This window comes from Trachemys scripta, chromosome 17 (genome assembly GCF_013100865.1).
Source record: "Trachemys scripta elegans isolate TJP31775 chromosome 17, CAS_Tse_1.0, whole genome shotgun sequence".
In the NCBI taxonomy this organism is placed as follows: Eukaryota; Metazoa; Chordata; order Testudines; family Emydidae; genus Trachemys; species Trachemys scripta.
In genome coordinates, this window is record NC_048314.1 from 14,714,969 (window position 1) to 14,740,977 (window position 26,009).

Consider the following 26,009-nt stretch of genomic DNA (forward strand, 5'->3'; position numbering starts at 1 on the left):
TTTGGCAACAGTGCTTTTGCCTCTCTCTACCAGTTAGCAGGAAAAAACAAACACTGTGGTATCAAACTTATATTTGCCACATTTCCTGCACCAATTTTCTATCTAACCACTGAATTGCATTAACCAGACTTGCACACAGCAGCTACTGGTTGTTCCAGATGCCTGTAATGATCCCAGCAAGCCTTTGGAGATGGGGAAAAAGGGTGAACTAAATGGGTGGCATTGGAGCAGAGATCAGTTATGGTCTACAGTCTTTTATGGATGAAGTACTTCATTCAGAAAAATCCCCCCCCCCTTAAATTTAGGAATTAAAAGAATTTCAAACCCGGCAAACATTTTTTCTGATGTAACATGGATTATAGGGCATGTTTGAGTCTCACATGAGGCTACTTAGAACAGCTACTTTTAAAAGTTATACTCCAAGAACTCTGCAGTTTAGCAACAGGGTGCATTTTTGTATCGGATGGACACTGCATATTAGGGCTGGAAAATTTCTCGGATTTATCAATAATTTTTGCACGCATGCAGTGTAATTTAAGTATCTGCTTACTGAGCTCTAACCGAAACATAGTGCTTTATAATGGAAGACTCTTTGAATTCCTTTTATTATACAAAGATATTTTTTAAAATGCTCATGTTGCAAAGGTGAATTGGAAAAGTAAAGAATACTGGTGTAAAGACGTAAATTCCAGGTACTGAGCCTCTTGGTCTGAATGCTGAGATGCAACGTATTATGAAATCGGCTACACTGGATTTTTAAACAGGCAGTAGGGGTGTTGTCATACTGTATCTTGTCCAACTCCCATTGAAGACAATGTAACTGACTTCAATGGATTATGGACATGACCCTTTTACGATTAGCATTCAGAAATTCTGTGAGGAACAAGAGGCAATTATTATGTTATGCCATTACAATGATGTGTCAGAGAAGTTTTAAAAAAATTAATACATTATTCAGACTAGGTCACATCCCCCAGTATGGTTCTGTGTTAGGGAAAAACTGTCAATTAGTTTTTCTGAGGGATGTTAAAATTTCTCCTATCCTATTTACCATTTCAGTCTGTAGTAAGGATGAAGAATGGAGCATGTTTTTCTGAGAACAATTCAAGGGAACTTTTCAAAAGACACATTCCAGAAACAGCAAAAGCATCAGTAGATATATTGTCTTTTAGCTTTACACAGGCAAAACTCCCCCCACAGGCTGTTGTGGTAGAAGACAGATGAATAACTGAAAAGGGAAAAAAAAAATCTCCCCACAAAAAAAACTGTTTCCAGGGTACAATCAATCCACAATGAGTGGAGCAGTTCAACTACTCAGCAGTTGGTCTTGTCCAGAAGTGCAGAGTTTCCAGTTAAAAGTTTGGAGTTTTTTTGTTGTTGTTAATTTTGGACAGACAAGTGTTTCAGATGAAGCACCGCCAAGTTGCCGCCTGCCAAACAATAGATCTGTCTTTGGTAAATACAAGACCAGACTGAAATGCAAATATGAACAAGAAACTTCAAAATAGGTTAATGATAAAAGCATGCTAAGAAATACTTCACCAATTTAAGGAATGTTTTCAATTGTTCCTATAACATTTCAGTCACAGTGCCTGATGCTGCAACACAAACCATGAGTCACTGCTTATAACTGCAAGTATTCATTACCAGAGAGTGCAATGGGACTTCTCCTGGTAGCAGTATCATCAGTGGCGTTTACAAGACTATAATCCATTTTTAACGTTACAGTTTATGGACAAATAGTCCTATTGACTTCAGTCTCAACTCAACAAGGTGCTCGAGCACATCTAAGTCAAGAGGACCACTCACAACCCTAAAATTAAGCATGCATTTAAGTCCCTTGCTAAAACTATCCATTAAGTGGGACTGAGTGAGTATGGGTTTCATAATCAGGTCCTATGTCACAATACATTACAAATGATTTTCAAGTAGTGTAGTATTATCCCATTGTTATTTATTCCTTTTTTTTAATTTATGGGACCAATCCTGCAAACACACGAGTATTATTATTATTAATTATTTGTATTACTGTTACACCTAGAAGCCCTAGTCATGGCCAAAGACCCCATCGTTCTTAAGCGCTATACAAACAAAGAACAAGTAACTTTATTCACATGATTAGACTCAACTGGTGAAATCCTGACCTCATTAAGGAGAGTGGGCATTTTGCCATTGACTTCAATGGGGCCAGGGTTTCACCCTTTGACTTTCGTGCTGGAAGGATCAGGTCCTATGATTAACTATTATGCCATAAGCATTTTGGCCATCTCATTGAGTAAGCAGGAAATAAGTTTTCAAGGTTTTCAACATTTGATTTCCTTGGGAAAAGTAGAAGGAAAACAGATTGTTAATTTCAATCATTAGAAGGCAGAAACCTAACAAGCTGTGAATCCCTGAAAACCCTTGGATGAATGTAGCCAAATACAGACAAGCAAACAGCTGATAGGGAGTTTCATTATCAAACCCTAGCAAATGTTATCTAGTGCATTAGCACTGCATGTAGTTCTGCCAGCTTATCTGAACACACACTAATGAGAGAAATATTAGAACAATAAAATACCAAATAAGGCTCTAATGAGTAAGACAGATCTGATTTAGAGAGTTCAGAAAGAACCACCAGCATTACAAAGCGGTAACACAAATCCCAACCCCAGTTCTTTAACGGCTCTGGTCCCATCTACACTGCAAACAAAAATTCATGTTCATACACATGCCAGACATGTACAAGCCCAGTTAGTCCTGGGACTACCTACCTCCCACCAGTTGGGCGGGTAAGCCTGACAACCAGAGAAAGGATGGACTTGTGGTTAAGGCACTGTTCTGGGACTTGGGAGATCTGGTTTCAGTTCCTAGCTTTGTCACAGATTCCCTTGTGCAACCTTTGGCAAATCTCTCAGTGCTTCTATTACCCATCTGTAAAATGGGGATAACAATACTTCCTTTCACCCATGTTTTGTCTGTCTTGTCCAGTTAGACTATAAACCCTGCAGGGCAGGGACTGCCTCTCACTAAGGGTCTGTACAGCACTTAGCCCAACAGGACCCTGATATTGTTTGTAGCCTATCAGTGCTACAGTAAAACAATAAAAAAATAACAGCAACCACCACCACCCAATGGTAGTAAATATGCACAAAGTACCAAGATTCATCCATACCGCTCGGCAGCCTTATTGACTCAATCACAACTTGAAACCAGAAATCCATCTCCCTACAACAGTGGTTCTCAAGCCTCTGCTAATGGAGCATAATAGTCTGCAGAAACATTTCCGGTGGTCTGCAGAGTGAAACACAGGGACATTTGGGATGTCGGAAGAGAAGTCAATCCAGGCGCTTGTGAAGTGGCATGCAGCATAAATAATTTGGAGAACCACCGCACAATTATAACACCTATTTGTAGGTCCAATTTATTGCAATAGAAACAAGTGTTCAAATGCTTGCAAACAACCAAGAAGAGGAAGGTTTGGAACTGTGGCTGATAAAACTCAGATATGTGGTGCTCTGTTTAGCTGCAGTAAAATAAGGAAACTAAATTCTGGGCTACATAAATAGAAGTACATAATATAAACAGTGGAAATTATTCCAGCACTGAGGGATGAATTAGATCATATTTGGAGTACTATGCATACTTCCGGTCATCTTACTCTAAGACGAATTTTACAGACAACATACAACCACAAGGCAGGACCAATGGAAGTAAGTTAGGAAATTGCTATTTTGAATTGTTAACCTTGCATTATTTTATATTTATGGCTAAAAATTATTGACTGCAACATGTTGATTCACAGGCTAGCTTACAATGTGCAAATTCCTGAGCTCTTGACCCCACTTTTACTTAGTCCTTATTCAGGCAAAATACCCAGTGAATTCACTTGAAGTGCAACTGAGTAAGAATTATTATTATTATTTGTATTAACATAGCACCTACGAGCCCAATAAAAATGGAGTAAGATGGTCCCACGCATCTGACACAAAGTTAATTAGTCTCACATTGTATAATAGTCCATGCCTTATTATTACATCCCTAATGAAAGTTTTTTGCCCCACATTTGATCTTTACTAATTCAGAAGTTTGCAGTTTACATATTTCCCCCCAGTCCTGTACTTTGTAATATAAAGTGAGGAAATTTCTAAGAAGGATGCATTTTTAGAAGATGCTCAGTCAAATGGTCATTTAGTGAAGAACTGTTGTGGGGTACAGCTGCTAACAGAAAGGAGATGAGGCCAAATGGATTTGCTGACCTAACATCCAAAAGCATCTGATGTTTCCATTACTCGCTCTCCTCTTAGAAGAGCCAACACAAAATCTGTACACAGTACATGAGGTTATTTATGAAATGCAGCTGCCTCTTCCTGCTAGGGTGACCAGATGTCCCGATTTTATAGGGACTGTCCCGATTTTATAGGGACAGTCCCAATATTTGGGGCTTTTTCTTATATAGGTGCCTATTGCCCCTGACCCCCTGTCCTGATTTTTCACACTTGCTATTTGGTCACCCTACTTCCTGTACATACCCGGAGACACTGTAGCCATTAACCCTTAGTTGACCAGAAAGCAAAATTCATAAATTAATTATGAGTCGAAGTGGAAAAGCAGCTGTTAGAAATCACAAGAATGTCACTAAGGTAAATAAACTGTAAATAGGACTCACCGTTCGAGAACATGCAAATGACTGTCTGGAAAGAAGCAATGCTTTCATGTACAGCTCGACCCGCTGGGAAGGGAGCACTTAGAAAGAAGGTGTGTTGGTATAAACTGAGCAATTCACATTAGGCTTAATCCCACAGACCTCACATGCAGACATTACCAAGGCAAAATCCCAATGAAGTCAATGGGAATTTTGCCTGAGTAACAAGTGAGTAAGGATTGCAGAGTTTAGCCCAGCTTTATGTTTAAAGCAAGACAAAAGCAGTTGCTTATTCACCGAAGGTGAAATTCAACTTGTGCAGAGGGCAAGCACAAGTCCTATGCACCACTTACCTCCCGCATAAGGTCTACAGTGGTACATAGGCTGTGTGTCTGAGCTGTGTGGGGGTGAATTTCAACCAGACCTGCATATTTTGTTTGCATTATTGATTTACTGTTATAAATTCACAGCAGACAAAGTGGTGGTGGTGGGGGGGAGTTAGGGATTTGGGATTATTTAATACAAAGGGTGAAATAATTTCCCAAAGTGACTAGTGATTTTGGTGCTCCATTTCTTACTGCTCAACTGGAGTTACCTTAAAACGGGCCTGATTTTCAGAGGGCAGACGGCTCAGCATTTTCTGAAAAATAAGGCTCTTTAAAGGTTTGTCTACACTGCTTCTCAAAACCCAGCGCAGTGACTCTCAGAGGCTCAGTCTACAGACTTGGGCTCATTCTATGGTACTCAAAAATAGCTGTGTAGACAGTCTGGCTCAGGCTAGAGTTGAGGCTCTGGAACCCATCCCCCTCCCCAGCTTCAGAGCCCAAGCTCCAACCTGAGCCCAAATGCCTACACAGCTGTTTTTAGTGCCATCGCACAAGCCGGAGTCTGTAGACTCAACCTCGGAGACTCTCTGCCACGGGTTTTAAAATGCAATGTAGACATACCCTGAGGGGCCTAAGAACTGGGACACCCAGAATCCCTAGTCACTTTGGAAAATTTAGTACTGAAGCTCTTGATGGGGAAAAAAACCTCTGAGATGCGCATTACTGCTATTCACCTGCGGCTCTGGGTAAGTCTCCTCTGAGGCTGGTTTGCGAGGGTTTTTTTAGTCGGTATACATCTTATCTCACTTTGTTATGACTTGACTACTGTTCAGACAATGTGCACTGTAAAATGACAAATGAAGGGAAGCTTTAAACACAGATCAGAGGTCTCTCCAGGTCCCTCAGGTCTTCTGTAAAAGCCGCTCAGCATGTACAGGATAATAACAATTTATAAATTCTTAATGCAAAGGGCACCAGCCCCCAGGCTGAGAGAGCAGCTAACACTGTCGGTCCGCCTCTATTTGCAAAGGCAAGAAGAGCTGCTTCTCCCAAGAACCCCTCTGACTGGCAGCCTTTCCAGATCTACGTGTAATGAGACTCTGCTAGGGATACACCAATCCAGCTCATGACTATTTGATGCAACAATAACGGACACTCCTCCTACAAGGAGAAATAACCTTGTCAGTTATAACACAATCAAAAGAGCCTAAGAGCATCTGGAGGGCGCAGGGGGGATGCAAATTTCAGACCCTACTGACAGCATTTTATTGCAATTACTTTTATTGACCAGAAAACAAAATAATATAATGATTTAAATCGTTGTGTGTGTTTTTTATCCTTGTAGGCTGACATTAAATCACTCTGAAATATCTTATTTCCCTTGGTTATTTGCAATCAACCCCATTTATTACTGAATAAAAATGTCAGGGTAAGGGCATATAATGACACCTACATATTTGTGTGCATTGGGCCTGAGGAGGTGGTGGTGGTGGGTAGGATTTATGTCCCTATCCACCAAAGGATGGTTGTGTGGATAAGGCATTGGACTGGGACTCAGGAGATCTGAATTCTATTTCCAGTTCTATCATGAAGGTGGTAGAACTGGAAGGTGGTAAGGTGATAGGGAATAGCCAGCATGGATTTGTAAAGAACAAATCGTGTCAAACCAATCTGATAGCTTTCTTTGATAGAATAATGAGCCTTGTGGGTAAGGGAGAAGCTGTGGATGTGGTATACCTAGACTTTAGTAAGGCATTTGATACGGTCTCGTATGATATTCTTATAGATAAACTAGGCAAATACAATTTAGATGGGGCTACTATAAGGTGGGTGCATAACTGGCTGGATAACCGTACTCAGAGAGTTGTTATTAATGGTTCCCAATCCTGCTGGAAAGGCACAACAAGTGGGGTTCCGCAGGGGTCTGTTCTGGGAATGGCTCTGTTCAATATCTTCATTAACGACTTCAATATTGGCATAGAAAGTACGCTTATTAAGTTTGCAGATGATACCAAACTGGGAGGGATTGCAACTGCTTTGGAGGACAGGGTCATAATTCAAAATGATCTGGACAAATTGGAGAAATGGTCTGAGGAAAACAGGATGAAGTTTAACAAAGACAAATGCAAAGTGCTCCACTTAGGAAGGAACAATCTGTTTCACACATACAGAGACTGTCTAGGAAGGAGTACAGCAAAAAGGGATCTAGGGGTTATAGTGGACCACAAGCAAATATGAATCAATGGTGTGATGCTGTTGCAAAAAAAAAGCAAACATGATTCTGGGATGTATTAACAGGTGTGTTGTGAGCAAGACACGAGAAGTCATTCTTCTGCTCTATTCTGCGCTGGTTAGGCCTCAACTGGAGTATTGTGTCCAGTTCTGGGCACCGCATTTCAAGAAAGATGTGGAGAAATTGAAGAGGGTCCAGAGAAGAGCAACAAGAATGATTAAAGGGCTTGAGAACATGACCTATGAAGGAAGGCTGAAAGAATTGGGTTTGTTTAGTTTGGAAAAGAGAAGACTGAGAGGGGACATGATAGCAGTTTTCAGGTATCTAAAAGGGCGTCATAAGCAGGAGGGAGAAAACTTGTTCACCTTAGCCTCTAAGGATAGAACAAGAAGCAATGGGCTTAAACTGCAGCAGGGGACATTTAGGTTGGACATTAGGAAAAAGTTCCTGTCAGGGTGGTTAAACACTGGAATAAACTGCCTAGGGAGGTTGTGGAATCTCCATCTCTGGAGATATTTAAGAGTAGGTTAGATAAATGTCTATCGGGGATGCTCTAGACAGTATTTGGTCCTGCCATGAGGGCAGGGGACTGGACTCGATGACCTCTCGAGGTCCCTTCCAGTCCTAGAATCTATGAATCTATGAGTGACTTGGGAAGTCACATAGGGCCTGATCTGAAATCCATTGGAGTCAATGGAAGTGCTCCCATTGACTTCAGTGAGCTTTGGATCAGGTCCTTACTCTTTCTGTGCCTCAGTAAAATAAAGATAGTATTTCTCTACTTCATATGGTGTTTTGAGGATCAACTCCTCAATGTCTGAGAGGCACTGAGTCACTACAGGGTTAAGGCTATAAAATTAGATCAGTTGTAGGTTTTTATTTAACACTGGGACTAGTGGGAGGCAGTCATGTCTCGAGGGCAGGAGATGGTAGAAGCATTTTGCACTTTCAGTGGGATTCAGTGCAACCCAGGAGCAGACATATAACAAGCTCGAGCACCTGCAGGAAGCATCTCTAGAATTAAATGCAAAGGAGAACCCCACAGCACAGAAAGAAAGGCACATCAGCAGAGCACAGGATGTGAATAAAGCCCTAATGCAAACAAAACCTTTCCGGGTGTGGGCTGAAGATTTACGGAAGATGCACTATTTAAAAAAACCCAGAGCTAATTGTGGGGAGTCAGGAACCACTCTTGAAGGTTAAAGTTGAGTTTCCATTATAAGACTCTGACCCTTCCCCTCAAATCCTCATAAAAAAAGTCAACTTTCCAATAGCATTTCTGTCATCTCTTGATTGAGGACCACTGTGCTGACAGCTCACAAACAAGCTCCAGTTTCTCCTGTTAGAAGCTGACAGCGAACATTATCTTATGACAAACTGATCGTTATCTAGGATGTGACTATGTGGTTTTCCTGCCTCCCTACTGTGGACCTGATTCTGCAAAGTGCTGAGTGCCCTCCACGGCCATGCAAGTCAGTGAGAGGCAAGGGTGCTCAGCACCTCATGCAACTGGGCCCTAAGCACTTCCTCTTTAAAAAATGATGCTATAAAATGTTACATATAAAAATAGACCCTTAAGAAAAGCAGACAGACATTTTTTATTGTACAAAATCGGCAAAGGCACCGCTGGGTACCACACCATCCCATAAAGATGTCATCTTGTTAGTGATTACAGCACTAAAGTAAAGGAACAAACAACAGAGCGATTCCTTATATGTACGCTGGCTGGACTGCTCATGTGACGACTCATTTCCCCAAATGGTCAAAAAATTAAATGACTACATGGTGGTTTTTGAAAGAGAACTACAGCAAACTCCCACATCCCATTGGCATCAAAACTCAGCTGCAACCCACAATGTCACCTACAAGTCTCTCAGTGTTAACAGCATCATGTCAGTCCATTTTGAGGATTTTCAAACCAGGTCCCTATAATAGGACTTACTGCAGAATTTAAGTTTCGTAACCTGAGCTCACTAAACCAAAGAGCTGAACTGGCAAAACCTTTCACAGGAGAGAGACACTTTATGCCAAACTGCAAGTGTGAGTTTACACCTGAATACTGTGTCTGCATACAACTAATGTTTGTAATTTAAAGCCTGACTGTGAATGCAGAAGGGGAGGTAAATGCAAGGAGCCTAACCCACACTTTGTTTCCATGTGCAGAAGCTGGCCAAAACTGCAGATCTCCTGATCACAGGGTCCCTGCTACTGCCAACAAAACAGGGGCAGGAAATGAATAAAGCTCTCCCCCTGCCACCTGACCCCTGCACCGGCTGGCAGAGCTGCCCTGATGCAGAGGCCAGCAGATGCTTCCCCTCCTTAAGTGGCACAGTGAGGATGCTTCCCTTGTGCATTGGCAACCACTTGAGCCTCTCTGAGGCATAATGCTTCCCGGAGCTCCTCTTGGGTGCACTGAGTAGCTATCATTGTTGCACAAGGATGTGGTTTCAGAGACCAAAGATCATCCTTCTTTTAGAAAGGTGGGTTCTGGACTGCAGGGGACAGAATAGACTGTGGCTCTTACAGATTCTCTCGTAGCTGTATGATGTAGTGTTTAAATACAAATAATTTAGTTGTAAAGTACAAACTCTCCACGCCTTAATAAAAAGGCTAACACATTGGAATGGTGCCTCTCAGCACTACCTCCAAGGGGATCAAGGCATACTGGGCACAGTTTGGTCTGTAACATTTACACTTTGCAGTCAATTGCGCCTGCTTCTTGTCCTTCCATTAGTTCCCGAGAAGTCTGACTTTAAACACAACTGAAGCAACGCAGCCACTTGAGACGCTGTTCATTAGAGGGCCTAACATCAGCTGCAAGCTCGGATTGCCGCTCTAGGAAGAGCCTATCTAAAAGGCATGCTCCAGTTGCACCATCACCCTACCCCACCCCCAAATAAGGTTTGCAAAGTCCTTTTAGGGGTTGATCACTAGTCACCCTACTGCAGGATTTCCTGCTGCATTTGTCAAAGCTGGTTATTATCTAAGGATTAAGAGGTGGGGGCTGATCAGAGATGCAGAGCTTTCCATAGCCTCCTCTTGTTCTCAAATCACAGGGAATCACAGCTTAAAAAACAACAACAACTTGCAAATGTAATTGTGATGCACTGCAGAATTTTAATTCCATTTCTCTGCAAAGGCTGATGCAAAAATAGCCCGTACTGTCTCCTCATGTTAGCAGGTACAAGCTAACGCAGCAGAGGTGTTTATCTCGAGCCCCAGAAATGAGGGCAACTAATCACGTTGCATGGGAGCACCTTTTTCAGCCAGCAGACTGAACAGCACTGGCACCAAATGAAGCCAGATTGTCTGCTTTCCTGGCCAGAAAGTTTTGGGGAGTGAAACTGTGGCAGCCAAGTTATGAGAGGCAAGCGAAATTAGAGACACCATAATAAAAGAAGGGCAGAAAATTATCATATTACATCACTGGAGACTGAACAGTTTTTGTATCTCTCTGCCACAAGTTAGCTAAAGCTACCCCCAACTGCAGTTCTTGGTTAAACAATATCCTATTTTGCACTAAGGAGTTACGTAAGGGCAGACCCAGTCACATGGGCAGGGTGAAGCAAAGAAAGGCCATTATTCACAGCCTGACATGGATGAATCCAGTTTAACACATGCTCTTAGAAAACACTGTCCTCTCTGTTTAGCAATATTATTGCACATTCAATTCGTTTGGATAACCCCTTCCTTCTACATCTACCATGCTGCTGACAGCATAACTGGGGACTACATGGATGCTTTCTGCAGGGAGCATTGGACACTCATTGTCACCCCAAGCAATAGATCCTGCCTTTCTATTTATTTATTTATAGCCTTCAAATACATCTATTGATTGCACTCTGCCTCCTTTTGCAATACGTTTAATTTACAAAACGTGATAATATGGTGGCCAAATTATAGAGGGCAAACCTCTCCCTCTTTTCTCCTCCATTTCCCTCTTCATTTTACAGAGGAGGAAAATAAAGTTTGCCTTCCAGAAATTGCCTATCATTAGCTTATGCATCATTGATATGTGACTTAGTTATGGTCCCAGAGAGGAAATAAGTGTTAGAACTGGGATTAGAACTCAGGAGTAACTGTTTCCTAACCCCATGCTTAGATAACAAGGTCATATCTGGGCTCAATCTCAGCCTTGCATAAAATCTTGGGGGTGGGGGAAGAGGTCCTAATTTTATAACTAGAAAATGAATTCTAGGATTTATTTTTAATAGATAAAGCAGAGATAATCTCTTTCTAGCACAGAATGTGCATGAAGCATTACATTTTTGACATGCTAGGACAGGGGTCGGCAACCTATGGCACGCGTGCCAAAGACGGCACGCAAGCCGATTTTTAATGGCACACTGCTGCCTGCCGGAGCAGCGTGCCACTAAAAATCCTGCCTGGCCCGGCTCACTCTTCTCCCCACCCCACCCCACCCCGGGGGCAGAAGCATAGGCATGCGCACGGGGTGTGCCCAGGCACACCCTGCCAAATGACCCCACTCTTCCAATGCGGCAAGACGTGGGGTCCACGCTCCCGGGCCGCGCAGCAAGCCACCGGCCCCTCCCCCGCCTTCCCTGGAGCCATGCCATCACGCGCGCAGTGCTCTGGGGGCCAGGGCTGCGCGCTCCCGCGGGGCAGTGTTTGGCTCCATGGAGAGGCAGACACGGTCCCTGCTCATCCGGAGCCATGCCGCCGCACGCGCAGCACTCTGGGGGGCAGGCTTGCCCGCTCCTGCGGGGCAGCGTGTCTGGCTCTGCACGGAGCAGAACATGTTGCTAGGAGCCTCATGGTAAGGGGTCTGGGGGCCGGGAGGGTTGGGTAAGGGATGGGGGCAGTCAGGGGACAAGGAGCAGGGAGGGTTGGATAAGGGGTGGGATCCAGGGTGGGGCATCTCTGGAGGGGGCAGTCAGGGAACGGGGGGGGTTGAAGGGGGCAGTCAGGGAGTCCCGAGGTCTGCAGAGAAGAAGCAGGGGCAGGGCCTTGGGGAAGGGGGGGATGGAATAGGGGCACACACACTCCAGCCCCCCCCCCCCCGCCCCCCCCCCCCCCACACACACCCAGCCCTCTGCCCTGAGCCCCGCACACCCCCCAGGCCCCTGCCCTGAGTCCTGTACCCCCCCTCATACACACACAGCCCTCTGCTTGACTCCTTCACCCCCGACCACGACCCCAGCCCTGACTCTGGCACCCCCACACATACCCAGCCCCCTTCCTGCCCTCACACCTGCACCCCCCCTCACATGCCCCCAGCCCTCTGCCCTGACTCTTGCAGCCCCCACATCCCCAGCCCCCCCATGCATCTCCCCACATCCTGACTCTTGCACCCCCCACATCCCCACCCTGAGCACCAAATGGGAGCTCCTGCACAGATACACCCCACACTCCCACCTGCACCCCTCTTACCAAATGGGAGCTGCCCAGGTAAGTGCCCCACACCCAAACCTCCTGCCCCAACCCTGAGCCCCCTCCCTAATTCTAGCTCCTGGCCAGACCCTTCACCCCCAGTCCTGTGCTCAGTGCACTCCCACCCTCAGCTCAGTGCAGAGAGAGGAAGAGAATGGGCCAGAACTAGGGAGAAGGTAGGTACCCACTGTATGTGGGCAGGGCCGGGACCCCAGACTGGCAGCAGGCTGAGCAGGTCCGGCAGCCGGGATCCCGGCTGGCAAGAGCCAACGGGATGGAACCCCTGAGCGGCAGTGGGCTGAGTCTGGGGTCCCAACTGCCGGCCCCGCACAGCCCGCTGCCAGTCTGGGGTTGTGGCTGCCGCACCCTTGCCAGCTGGGGTCCCAGCCGCAGGCCCCGCTCAGCCCACTGCCGGCCTAGGTGAACAGAACTTCAGACCAGCCGCGGGCTGAGCGGGCCGGCGGCATAAGATCAACATTTTAATTTAATTTTAAATGAAGCTTCTTAAACATTTTGAAAACCTTGTTTATTTTACAATACAACACTAGTTTAGTTATATAATATATAGACTTATAGAGAGAGACCTTCTAAAAAACATTAAAATGTATTACCAGCACGCGAAACCTTAAATTAAAGTGAATAAATGAAGACTCGGCACAGCACTTCTGAAAGGTTGCCGACCCCTGTGCTAGGATATACAGTCACCTGAAAAATACCGTGACAAATCCAGAGAAGTGATAAGGGATTAAATCTGCATGGCGAATTTACAATTAATAGCTGGGCAAATGATAAAATCACAGGAGTCTTTTCTCCTTTGATATGCCAGAATGCTTTGGGAAAATGTTCTGGGCTTATTGTACATTTTGTTGTGCTGCTTCTAACATCTGGAGACCGGATGGCATCTACCTATTTCCCAACTTCCATAATGCTGAATGTGCCAGGGATGTTTTAACATCCCATTGATTTCAGTGAAATATTAGTGTATGACAGCTTCCCAGCTTCCCATAATGAAATTAACTGGGAGTGGCATGCAGCAGACTTCCCAATGCGCAAAAACTGCACAGTATATGTAACTCTTTCGGTATAAATCAATACTCACCTGAAATTTAACAGCTTTAAGAAATCCCCAGTAAACACACAGATTTAATTGCTTGAGGGCTAAGCAGAAAACATGCCTCTAACACTACAGTTTTAACTTCATGCAGGAGGGGACAAAAACCTTTTCTCTGCTAAGAGTACAGTGACAATACACCATTTGTGGCCTGATTTTCCAGAAGTGCTGACTTCTATGGGTGCCCTCCACCTCTGGAAGCCAGGACATTAGGTTTTAAATCAACTACATATTGGCTTGCTTCAAAATGCTGGTTATTTTTGGCCCACATGGACCAAATTCTGCCATGCAAGACAAAATTGCCCTTACTAATTTTAGCAATCTAAAAAAAACCAACTCTCATACTTCTGCATCTTCCAAACAGATGTACAGCTCCATCAAGAATAGAAGTGATTTAGATAAGTCAGCTTCCTCCATGTAGCTTTCTTAAATTACAGCAGCATCACTGAACTAGATGATGTATAAACATACTATATCCTCCTGCATGTACAATTCTGAACTTGGCTAAGGGACGACTTCATGATTCAGGCCCTGATTGCAAAACACTGATATACATTTAAAGTTAAGCATCTATTTAAGTGCTTTGCTGAACAGGGGCCAACATGCAAAAGCCACAAATAATGTTACAACTTGATGGCAACTGTTGCTAATCATTGGCATACCACACTGGATTCCAAATTTTACGTGGGCTTTAGACTAAATGCATTATAATGTACTCTATGGGCTAATAACCCTGATGTTACAGACAGGGTTGGCCCTAAATATTAGTCCAATTCTACTACCCCTACTCACCTAAGACATCCCATTGTCTCTAATATGGGTGAGGGTTGAAGGATCAGGCCCTATCTTAGTACAATGACAACAACCACCAAAGATATCATTTTAGAGCATTCACGTGGCTGATATCACAATGCTTCTCATTAAGCAAGCAAGGTAGGAAATATGGATAACTGCATTAGAACACCATGTATTAAACATCTTTAGTGCATTAAGATCATTGATGCATCTTTTTTTTTTGTTTAGAAGAATTCCCTACATTGGATGGCACTAATAAACCAGAAACCCCCCCCCACCCCCCAATAATACATACTATGAGGCATCTATTTGGATGAAGTGGTGCTAACCAGTGTCAAGTCTAAAAGGTACTGTACATGCCATCGGTGCCAAGCAAGACCTATAAGGGTACTTTACAATATGAAAACCTTTTCTGCTATACAGCAAGTCTGTGTGTATCATGACTAACCACCCTGTCTTTCCTGGGATGCAGGCATGCACTAACGCTGCACTGTAACCAGTGGGATGTTAGGACATCTCTGCTACAATCAGCAGCATGGAAAGCAGAGAGTCGTGTTCTACCGGGATCACACAGCAACAGTCAACATGTGATTGTCGTCGGCACCAGTTGTCCTTGGAAAATCACTATAACTCGGATTCTGCCACCCTTGCTCATGGTGAGTAGAAAGGGTAGCAGAATTGGGCCTTTGATTGTGGATTTCAATGGGCCCATGTGCAGAGTAAGGCACAGAATTTGCCTCTTAATTAACAGTGTGCTTTAACAGCCATTCTGCTGATTATTTCTATTTTAAAAAGGGGGAAAGTCCACGGTTATACTGGTTTGCATTTGAACAAATCATTTAGGGGACCTGAAAAATATCCTGGACTCTGACCCTTTGATGCTTACAGTACCGTGCTTTCAGTCCCAAGCACTAGCAGAGTTTGCACATGCACTTGCCATTGGGAAATCCTCAACACTCAGCCTCTATGGGTTAGATTACTTTTGATGGGCAGCTAAGATTAGCACACCAAGTATCACCTCCACCATTAGTCCATGTCAATTTTCAGGGTAGGACTTGTGCCTTTGCAGGTGTTCATAGCAGACCTATCACAATGGGATAGCCATCCTTGGCTTTGCTGTTGCAATATCAATATTTAATAATAGTGAAGTCCAAATCTTTCTCTATCTAGTTGTCCTAGAGGTGGATGCCCAGGTGAGATACACTGCTGACTGGGAGTTATGAGTTTCTGAGTGGAGCCCAGATCCTGGGCTGTTAGCCAGTGAGGACTGATTTTGAGTTGGGGCAAGATCCTCATCGGATATAAACTGAGTTAACCCCATTGACTTTAATGGAGCTGTGCCCATTACATCAGCTGGGAATGGAGCCCTCACTTTTTTGGGCAAATGGAGGTGTCCCACTACGGAGAATCCCTTGTTTAGGCCAAGCTATGGACTGACACAGTTAAGATGACAAGGTGTCAAGACAAGTAATATCTTTATTGAACCAACGTCTGTTGGTGAGCAAGACAAGCTTTCGAACCTTGTTTCTCCAACATCCTGGGACCGACATGGCTACAACAACATTGCATACAGTTAAGATGGTCAATTCCGGAGGACGTGTGTTATCAGTGGGACTGAAGGAGCGACCATTCTAACATATGTATTTCCAAATGGAGTGCCTTGCCACCTGGCTTACCTTTTCAACATCTGCTTTCGTAACGTTGATGTCAGCATCCATTTTCTCAAAATACTGCTGTGCTCTATCGGCTTCCTTGCAATCACGTTCAAACCGCCTTTTACTCTGAAAGGGAAAAATGAGCCCATCAGATACTGGAGAGAAACCAGATTTGAAATTCAACCTAGTAAGCAACACTCGTGAACTTCATTTTTTGTAATCGAGGTCAAGAGTTTTGGAGAACAGCTCATTTACATCTGCATAAATTTCCACGCTGAACTGCAAAAGCGTCAAAGTGATTGGAAAGAAAAATCTTTGCGCTGATCTTCAGACAGATTGGCTCGGATGGTAAAGCCAGTCTTGATGTCCCATTAGTCTCTGAGCCTCTTTCCATATTCCCCCTACACATGGAACACCTTTCTGCTCTGATCTGCCAAATCACTATCCTCTCTGCATTTAAATCCCTCGCTTCTGTGAAGACCACAATAAATGAGCCAATACTATCTTTGTTATTTTGTGTGTGTGCACATACGACTGAACCACTGAGGTGTGCACACGCATCGGGGGAGGGCTAGCTCAGTGGGTTGAGCATTGGCCTGCTAAACCCAGGGTTGTGAGTTCAATCCCAGAGGGGACCACTTAGGGATCTGGGGCAAAATCAGTACTTGGTCCTGCTAGTGAAGGCAGGGGGCTGGACGCAATGACCTTTCAGGGTCCCTTCCAGCTCTATGAGATAGGTATATCTCCAGATATAAGCATAAGCTGAGTATCCATGGGTAACACTCACCTTTTCTTACACAGTCCCCTCCTGACAGTTTCTCACCTTCCCTCATTGTGTCACATCTATTACTGAGGTCCAGATTCTGATATATGGATGGCACTTAAAGGGCACTATTTTATAACTTTCAGTATCCTTTAGAGACAAGTTTTCAAATCATGTTCTTTTGGATTTCAGATGCTCTCCTCAAACCATATCATAATCTCTTTTTAAACACAATGTTTAGAAATATCCCTATGAAGACATTGTCAATATAGCTATAACATCACTTCTGAAGATGTTTCTACTTACTGCTTCAAGCTGTTTCCAGGAAGTTTCAATGTATTGTTGTGCCTTTCTGCCATCATGAAAGTGCTGTTGAAAAAAAGCCAAAATATTATAAACAAAAGAATCAACAAACAATTAATTTAGAGGAGATATAGAAAAACAAAAAAAATCTTGCATCTATTCTGGGACTCTACCAAGCCATACAGGTGCACGATAGCTATTTTAATCTCTCAGCAGGCCACAGATTTACATCGGCAACAATTAAAGAGGTTTTGTAGACAAGGTATAATTAATCCCTTTAGCAATTCCACCTCGCATTGTTCACTGTAACCCTTAATTATTGGTTTCCCATGCAACCATCCCCACGCTACTCCCATCTGAACAAGATCTCTTTAAATACCAATTGAACACTGTCTCTGAATTAAAATTTTTCTCCATGTGACACTTGCCCAGCCATCTTCATGATACAGAATCATCCTCCTTGATTGGCACATTCTAGCATTGATACTGGTCCTTCATTAACTGATTTTCATTCACACACAATATGAGCATGTTCTTCTTTCCCCCTGTTACAGGCTTACGTGTGTGGGACCAGCTGTCCTCTTCTATTCTGTTTTGAAACGTGTCAATTACTTTGGATTCCTGCAGAAACCTTATTTTTCATATATTTTCTTGTCTACATTAAGTTGCTATAGAAATTTTGACAAGTGAAATGTCTATTAAACAACCTATTAAGCAACATACCTTGTTAAAAACAAATTAATCTCCTTACAGGAATAGTAAAGTGTAAAGTTGTATTCTTCATATCATACTATAGTCTTAAGAGATGCTTGCTTGAAATTCTCCTTAATTAGAGTCAATTTTAAACAACAGCTCTTAGCACTTATAGACTGCTCTTTATTGGAGGCTCTAATGTGCTTGACAAAGATGGGCATATCCTCTTTTTACACATGAGGAAAGTGAAGCACATGGAAGTTAAGTGGCTTGCTCAGAGACACACACAGATTCAGTGGCACAGCTGTAAATAGAATACAAGAATCCTGATTTGCAGTCCCCTGCTCAACCACTATCACACACTGCCTCCTGGAATAGCCCCTTGACAAAAATATAATCTAACAATAATCCACTAACAGGCACAGACATGCCTTTACGTTGCATCATTATTTCCATATGGGAATTAAGATTTTATATTAATTAAAAGTCAGACACAATTTTACAAGGAAATCTCAGCGAGAACAGGCCTGATCCTGGCAGGTGCTTCGCATTTCCCAACATGAGCTTCAGTGAAAGTTGTGGGCGCTCAGCACCGTGCCGGGTCAGGCCTTATACCTATTTTATGCAAAATGACAACACACACAGTTACGTTAGAAAGGATGAAACCTCATGCTTCACTGTCAGAGCCAGCCACTAATTGATGGGGTTAGGAAGAAACTTCCCCTCTAAACAGATTAATCCACAAGTGGCCACTACAGGGTTTCCTGCACCTTCTTTTGAAGCAGTTGGTCCTGGCCACTGTCTGAGAGACAGGATACTAGATTCTACTGATCACTGGCTTGATTCAATATGGCACTTCCTTTGTGCCTTTCTGATGCCACCAAACAATCCAGCCATTTCCCATATGGAGTTTAAAATAAGACCCCAAAGACCTTTATCATCATTCTCACCGAACACCTAATAGTATCTAATTGCCACAAACTCATGTTAACTTTCAGGTGAGGGAAAGAATAAAGACCAGTCTGAGGATTCTAAATACCACAATGTAGAATCCCAAATCTCTCCTTTGGCCTGGGTGCTCATCTGCAGCTAAGCAAAGCAGTGCTGGACATCATTCATCTTTAACCTCGAATTTTATTAGTAGAGAGGGAAAAAAGGGAGACCCAATGTCAGTAATACTTTTAATTATGTAACAATGTCCAAGTCAGACTGTCACAGTCCCACCTATAGAGAACACTTGAATGTGGAGCAGCCAAGCCATAAAAGGCAATGCAGCTGAAAACCTGGCAATGCTACAGCTCTGAAGAACACATCCTCTTCCATTAGCTCTAATACTTGTGCTGTTCTGACCTTTACCCACCACATTTCAGTTCTGTGAAAAATACATTCACCGCAGTATAACATTACAAAAACATGTCACTGTAAATTCCCTGCTCGAGAAAAAAAAACAACTCCTCCAAACTGATTTAAAGTTCCTTACCTAGAATCAGATTCACTCTAACTCATCCTCTGATGCTCCCTTTAACGTCTCAGGCTGCTAATGAGGCAAGATACAGTTTTCTCCCTAATATGGGCTTTGAAATGCTCCTACTTTTAACTTAATTTCATAGGTCTGGTCTCCTGAACTCTACTTAAGAAACAACAGCAATTTAACTCAAGTTCCTTTTAATTTTCTTTCTGAGCAATATATCTCTGACAAAAAGACATGGGGAATATTATCTCACTTACACTGAGGCTGCAAACAACATTGATTTCCTTTCTTCACACTGCATTTCCTGCCTGTAACTATCCTTCGTAAATGCTTATTGGGTTCCTTGTCTTCTCTACTTGCAGATTTGCTGCCATGTATGAAGGGAGAGGATTCCTGCTCAAAGTCCTTAGTGTTACTGGTTAGTGTTTCATAAATACAAATAGGGAATGGATAGACAGATTAGACAGACAGACAGATGAATTAGGATTTAACAGAACATAATTTAGTGGCTAGAGATAATTCTGCAGTCAAAGCAAAACAAGAAGATAAGAATGAACATGAGATCTTCTATTTTCCACATCTGGCATCACTGGAATCAACAAAAATGTTTTAAATTTGTACAATCTGTAAATGTTATTTTCAGGTTGATGTTCTCTACAAAACAGAACTCTACAAATTGCTGAAACTGTACAAGATGGAAACAGCTAATCATGATCTGAACAAACAGCGGTCTCTTCAGATGCTACTACATTTTAAAAGAAGCTCATTTTATAGGAATGGAGCAATGAGACCATGAAAAGGGTCTTATCCTACAGAGTTAAAGTCTGAATATTTTCTGTATTTCACTGTACAATTGTGTCATCTCTATTTCAAATTCTGCATCTTGGTATTTTTCTTACAGCTACTCTCTATATGAGTTTGTAAACAAAACCCACAAATTGATTAGAGCATAAGCTTTCGTGGACTACAGCCCACTACAGCTGTAGTCCATGAAAGCTTATGCTCTAATCAATTTGTTAGTCTCTAAGGTGCCACAAGTACTCCTGTTCTTTTTGCGGATACCGACTAACACGGCTGCTACTCTGAAAACTAAACAAAACCAGTTTGTCTTGTAGCATTTATGTCTTTCTCATCAGAGGTATGCCTGAATGGAGTGATAACTGAAAGACAAGATGGGTGAGGTACTATCTTTTATTGGCCCAATTTCTGTTGGTGAGAGAGACAAGCTTTCGAGCTTACACAGAGCTCTTCAGATCTAGAAAATGAACTCAGCCCTGGTCTAGATTACAAACTTATGTCACTAGAACTATGTCACTCAGAGGTGTGGAAAATCCACTCCCCTGAGCAACACAGTTACGTTGATCTAACTTCCGGTGGTTAGTGACCGTGCTAAGTGGACAGGGAGGCTTCTCATATTTCAAGGGACATTCAAGGTGACGTGGCCCGCTAACACTCCTCCAGTCATAGGGAGGAAAGGGGAAGTGGACGCAGATGGGAGGGGCGGTTGCTAGTGGGTTACAGGTTGTTGTAATAAACCATAAATCCAGTGTCTCTGTTCAGTCCATGATTTTTAGTGTCTAGCAAAGTTATGAATTTAAGCTCCCAGGCTCGTCTTTTGAAAGTGTTCTGCAGGTTCAATTTGAGGGTGAGGTTTGATGGGTCAGATATCGCATGATCGCTTTGTGAAGTGTTCACCCACAAGTGATATGGTATTTCTATCATTTTCCTGTGTGAGTTCATTTGAGAGCATGGTGATTGTCTGACTTCACCTACATAGTTGCTATGGGGGCAACAATCTAAACAATCTGTTCAAACCTTGTGTTTAGCAGTGACACTGAGTTAGGCCATGTCTACACTACCACTTATGTTAGCAAAACGTATGTCACCCAGGAGTGTGAAAAAGCACCTCCTGGAGCGACATAAGTTTCACCGGCATAAGTGGTAGTGTGAACAACACTGTGTCAGTAGGAGAGCTTCTCCTGCCGACATAGCTCCCACTGCTCATTGAGGGTGGTTTAATTATGTCGACGGGAGGAGCGGCTACACGAGAGATCTTATAGCTGCACAGCTGCATCAGTACAGCTATGACACTGTAAGGTCTCTAGTTGTGACATAGCCTTAGTTTCCCAGATCTGAAGAAGAGCTCTGTGTAAGCTTGAAAGTTTGTGTCTCTCACCAACAGAAGTTGGTCCAATAAAAGATAGTACCTCACCCACCTTGTCTTGCGAATATTCTGGGAGCAACATAGCTATAACAACACTGCATGTAGTGATAAGTGTAAGATATACTAATAGAGTGAATGATAATACATAGCACTTTTCATCCACAAATCTCAACGCACTTTACAGAGGTGGTGAAGTATTAAAATCATTCCCATTTTACAGATGGGGAAACTGAGGCACTGAGCAATTAAGTGATTTGCCCAATGTCACACAGGAAGTCTGTGGCAGAGCCCAGAACAGAACACAGGTCTCCTGAGCCGCATTCATGTTTTCCATGCACTGCATTACCCTGGCTTCTGCAAATTCTTTTCTTTAACATTATTTTGTAGTCTTTCTATAAAAGAACGTACATTTCTTGTTCAATCTTCTGGATTTCGAGTTTAAGGAAAAAAATAGATTTTAAGACCAGTTTTCCATTCATGAAGTTTCAGGGAACATGCTCTAATATATACATAGTGAGAATGTTTTTAACCAAATCTGATGTTCGCATTAATTAGCTATTCTATCTTTTGCACATACAGCACATGTGAAAATGACAAATAATTCAGGAAACCATGTGGAACATCAGCACTTCTAATTATTCACACAAATTTATGCAGTTGAGTCACAGCAATGTGCTTATTTAAGCAGCTGATAAATAAGGACTATGGCATTCCTTTCCGAGTGGGAATGCTCCAACCCTGACTTGACCAAGCTATTTATTTTAAAAATGGAGAGTCAGATTACAGGCAGGATGCAGTTACTGGCATGCAATGCATTCAGACATGTGCAGTGGAGTGGGCTGCTGTCTCTGTGCTTCTATTTCCTCTGGACTGTTTCTCTGTCTATACCAACATAACCACACAACCCTAGCTGACACAGTTTCTCTTTCTATACCAACTCGACCACACAACCTACTTGTCATCTCCCACTCCACACTGGAGCCCCTCTGGGGTATCATCAAACTACAACCCATGCTCCATGGGGATCCCATCCTGAAAGAAATCTTTCCTGAACCACCTCTTCCAGCCTTCAAACAACCCCCCAACCTCTCCAAGCTCATCATCAGATGCAAGTTCCCCACAGATCAGGACACAGCAACTCAAAGCAGCACCAGACCCTGCCAGAACAACAGATGCAAACCTGCAGACATATCTTCAATGCTGCAATGAACAATACCTCCCCTCCACCCTCCCAACACACCTTTCAAGATACACATGCCGGTGCACCAAATGCCCAATAACAACTACATGGCTGAAACCAGACAATCACTACACTCTTGAATGAACTCACACAGGAAAACAATAAAAGACAAAAACACCCCATCATCTGTAGGTGAACACTTTTCACAAAGCGATCACTCTACAGCTGACCTATCAGTCCTCCTCTTCAAAGGAAACCCGCACAACACTTTCAAAAGACGAGCCTGGCCGCTTAAATTCATAACTTTGCTAGACACTAAAAATCATGGACTGAATAGAGATACTGGATTTATGGATTCATACAATGATCTTACCCCATTAACAATGCCCCCGCCCCAGCTACTTCCCTCTCCTTTCCTACCTGTGATTGGAAGGGTATTAACAGGCCACTTCACCAGGAATGGTCCCTTGAAATATGTTTTAACTACTTATGCTAAACAATCTGCTCCACCTTGTGTTCCGCTGACACACTCTGAGGCCAGGTCTACACAGGAGCGGCGCCAGGGTTTTTGGCGCGCTATGCGGGGGTCCTTCCGTGCTCCCAATTGTCATCGGCAATTCTGCGGCGGGGGGGTCCTTCCGCGCTCCCAGTCTTAGGGGCACTTCGGCGGCGGGTCCCGGAGCAAGTGAAGGACCCGCCGCAGAATTGCCGCCGAAGACCGGGAGCGCGGAAGGACCCCCCACCGCCAAAATGCCGCCCCCCCCAAATCCTGGTGCCCTCGCCTAAATGGAAGCACTGGCCCTGGGTCTACACTACAAACTTACACCAGTATAACTATGGTGCCACAGGTTGTGAAAAATCCACATCCCTGAGCTACACAGTTATAAGCACCTAACACGCCCCACCCCCATTCCAGTGTAGACAGTGCTATGCCAACGTGAGGGCTTCTCCCCGTCAACCTAATTAATCCACCTCCGGGAAAGGGGGTAGCTTGTTGATGGGAGAAGCTCTCCCATCGGCGTAGTAGCATCTTCACTGAAGCGCTACAGCTGCTCCACTGCAGCATTTTAAGCATAGGCCTGCCCTGAGTGAGTTTCCCAGACCTAAGAAGAGCCCCGAGTAAGCTCGAAAGCTTGTCTCTCTCACCAACAGAAGTTGGTACTATAAAAAAAAATTACCTTTCCCACCTTGTCTCTGTAATATCCTGGGACCGACAGGGCTACTACAACACTGCATGTATACGAACACAAAGCATATACGAAAGAGTAGCACCCAAAACGAGACCATTTAGAGACACTGCAGAACTAAGCAAATCAATGCAATGAACTTTGGAGAAAAATCCTAAAGAGAAAACTTAATACAGAGAAAACTTAAAAAGAAATGTTGCCCTTCTGATGATATTGACTATACGATGATATGCTGCAGAATTTTCAGATGCTTTGGGTTCTGTCTTGCAACTTTTACGCACATGACAAATCAACATGCAGTAACATTGCAGTTAGGCGTTTATATCACAGTAAGGTGAATGTTTCCTTCTTAAGTCTCCCCAAACCACTTTTTAATCTCCACTAAAAGGTCTAGATATTCTGGTAACAACTTTGCCAGCCTTGAGATTTTTCTGAAAAAATATTTTTTCCAAGGCATCTGACCTACAGATAAGTTGAACGGCTTTAACAACTCCGGGCAAAACACATCCACAGCCTTCATGACCACCACCATTCACACCAAGCAACGTGGGTGTAAAAGGCTCCCAGATCAGAGCAGGAGCATTTTATTCCCATCTTGTACTAGCGTAAATGAGTGTGCAAGGTGCAGACCAATGGGGAATCAGACCTATCACCACCTGATGGCCTGTGTGAATGGAGTTGGGGCTTGATTCAACTACTTTTGAAGCCACTGGGAAAATTTCCTTTGACTTCAATGGGAGGTGTGCAATGGAGTGCGCTCACCTCTCACGAGTGCCCCCGGTCAAGTGTGCACGTACCTGCAGTTTTCCTTAATTTCCTCTGCTCATGGTGCCACCTGTTGCCCGCTGCACATATCAAGCAGGTCTCTGGTGACTCAGCCCTCCAGCCACGTCACACAATGTTCATGTGCAAAACGGAACAAAACAAACCCCTTCTGGGGTATACTGTCCAATCGGGCCTATCTCAAAGTCATCAGTAATGTCCTGCAGCCCTCCCTGGGCTCAGTACTTTCACTGTCCAATAGGGCCCAACACGGTACCCCTCCATTGGCAAAGTCTCTATAGCTCAATCTCAGGCTGACCAACAGGGTGTCTCTCAGTACCCTACTAAGCCAGGTTGCATGCAAAGGTTCCTGCTCTGGGATGGAGTAGCACCACTAGGGCTTCCTACCTGGAGGCTCTTCACCTGCCTGCCTCTCCAGCTGGGTCAGTCTCAGTTCGGCCCCCTTCCAAGGGGTGGGGGATAACAGTTCCAAGTACAATCCCTTCCCTGGGCCTGTCTAAACTCCCTTCTCCCCTGTGACTTGCAATACACTGGAGTACTGACTTCAAGAAAAAAAAATTACCATGATCAACAAATACATATCCCTGTAGCTGCAACATTTATCCCCCCTAAGAAAAAATGTTTAGATATTAAACTGATCGTGTATTTGATCATGGCGGAAAAGTAAAGAAATGGCTATTCCTGAAAAGCAACGTAAGATTGGCCTTTATATAGTATTATAAACACAAAACTACATTAAGAGAACATTAAGGTTGCAAAGTCAAGAACCTGAAAGTGAGGGAATGCCAAATTTAATGTTGCCAGCGCAGCCTTAATTTGCCCCTTTGTCTATAGGCCTTATCACTCACTTAATGAGCAGCTATTTACTATTTTGTTTTCTCTTCATTGTTCAATGTCTGGCCTCGTGCCTTATTTACTGCACACTATTTAAACACGGCTCTGAAGACAGAATTATTAATGGTCTCATGGGCTTTTCTATGCCATTCATCACTATAGTTTCCGAGTACTTCACAAACAATATTATTTGCACAACACCCTTGTGAGTTGAGAGGGATATTATTATCCCCATATTGCAGATGGGGAAGTGAGGCACAGAGAAATTAAAATAAAAAGTGTCCACTAATATTGGGTGACCAATCTGAGACACCTAGAACCTGATTTCTCAGAGCACTTAACATTATATACATCTCCTATGTTCAAAGCTCAGCCCCCATTGACTTCAGTTACAGCTGTGAGCGTGCAGCAGTTCTGTAAATCAGACCCCAGGTAGGACAGAGAAATATGAGGACTACTGAAATGATCTTACCGCAGATCAGTGAGTAAACGATAG

General features: G+C 43.5%; 1 protein-coding gene across 16 annotated transcripts in view; it reads right to left on the reverse strand.

Moving 5' to 3' along the window:
* Positions 1 to 26,009, reverse strand: part of FNBP1 (formin binding protein 1) — a 150,144-nt gene that overhangs the window by 50,101 nt on the left and 74,034 nt on the right. For all 16 annotated transcript variants that reach the window (XM_034793257.1, XM_034793264.1, XM_034793258.1 and 13 more), the window contains exons 5-6: positions 17,205 to 17,267; positions 16,157 to 16,261 (exon numbers count right to left, since the gene is read on the reverse strand). In XM_034793257.1, the coding sequence (XP_034649148.1) occupies positions 16,157 to 16,261; positions 17,205 to 17,267 (168 nt within the window). The remainder of the gene's footprint in view (positions 1 to 16,156; positions 16,262 to 17,204; positions 17,268 to 26,009) is intronic.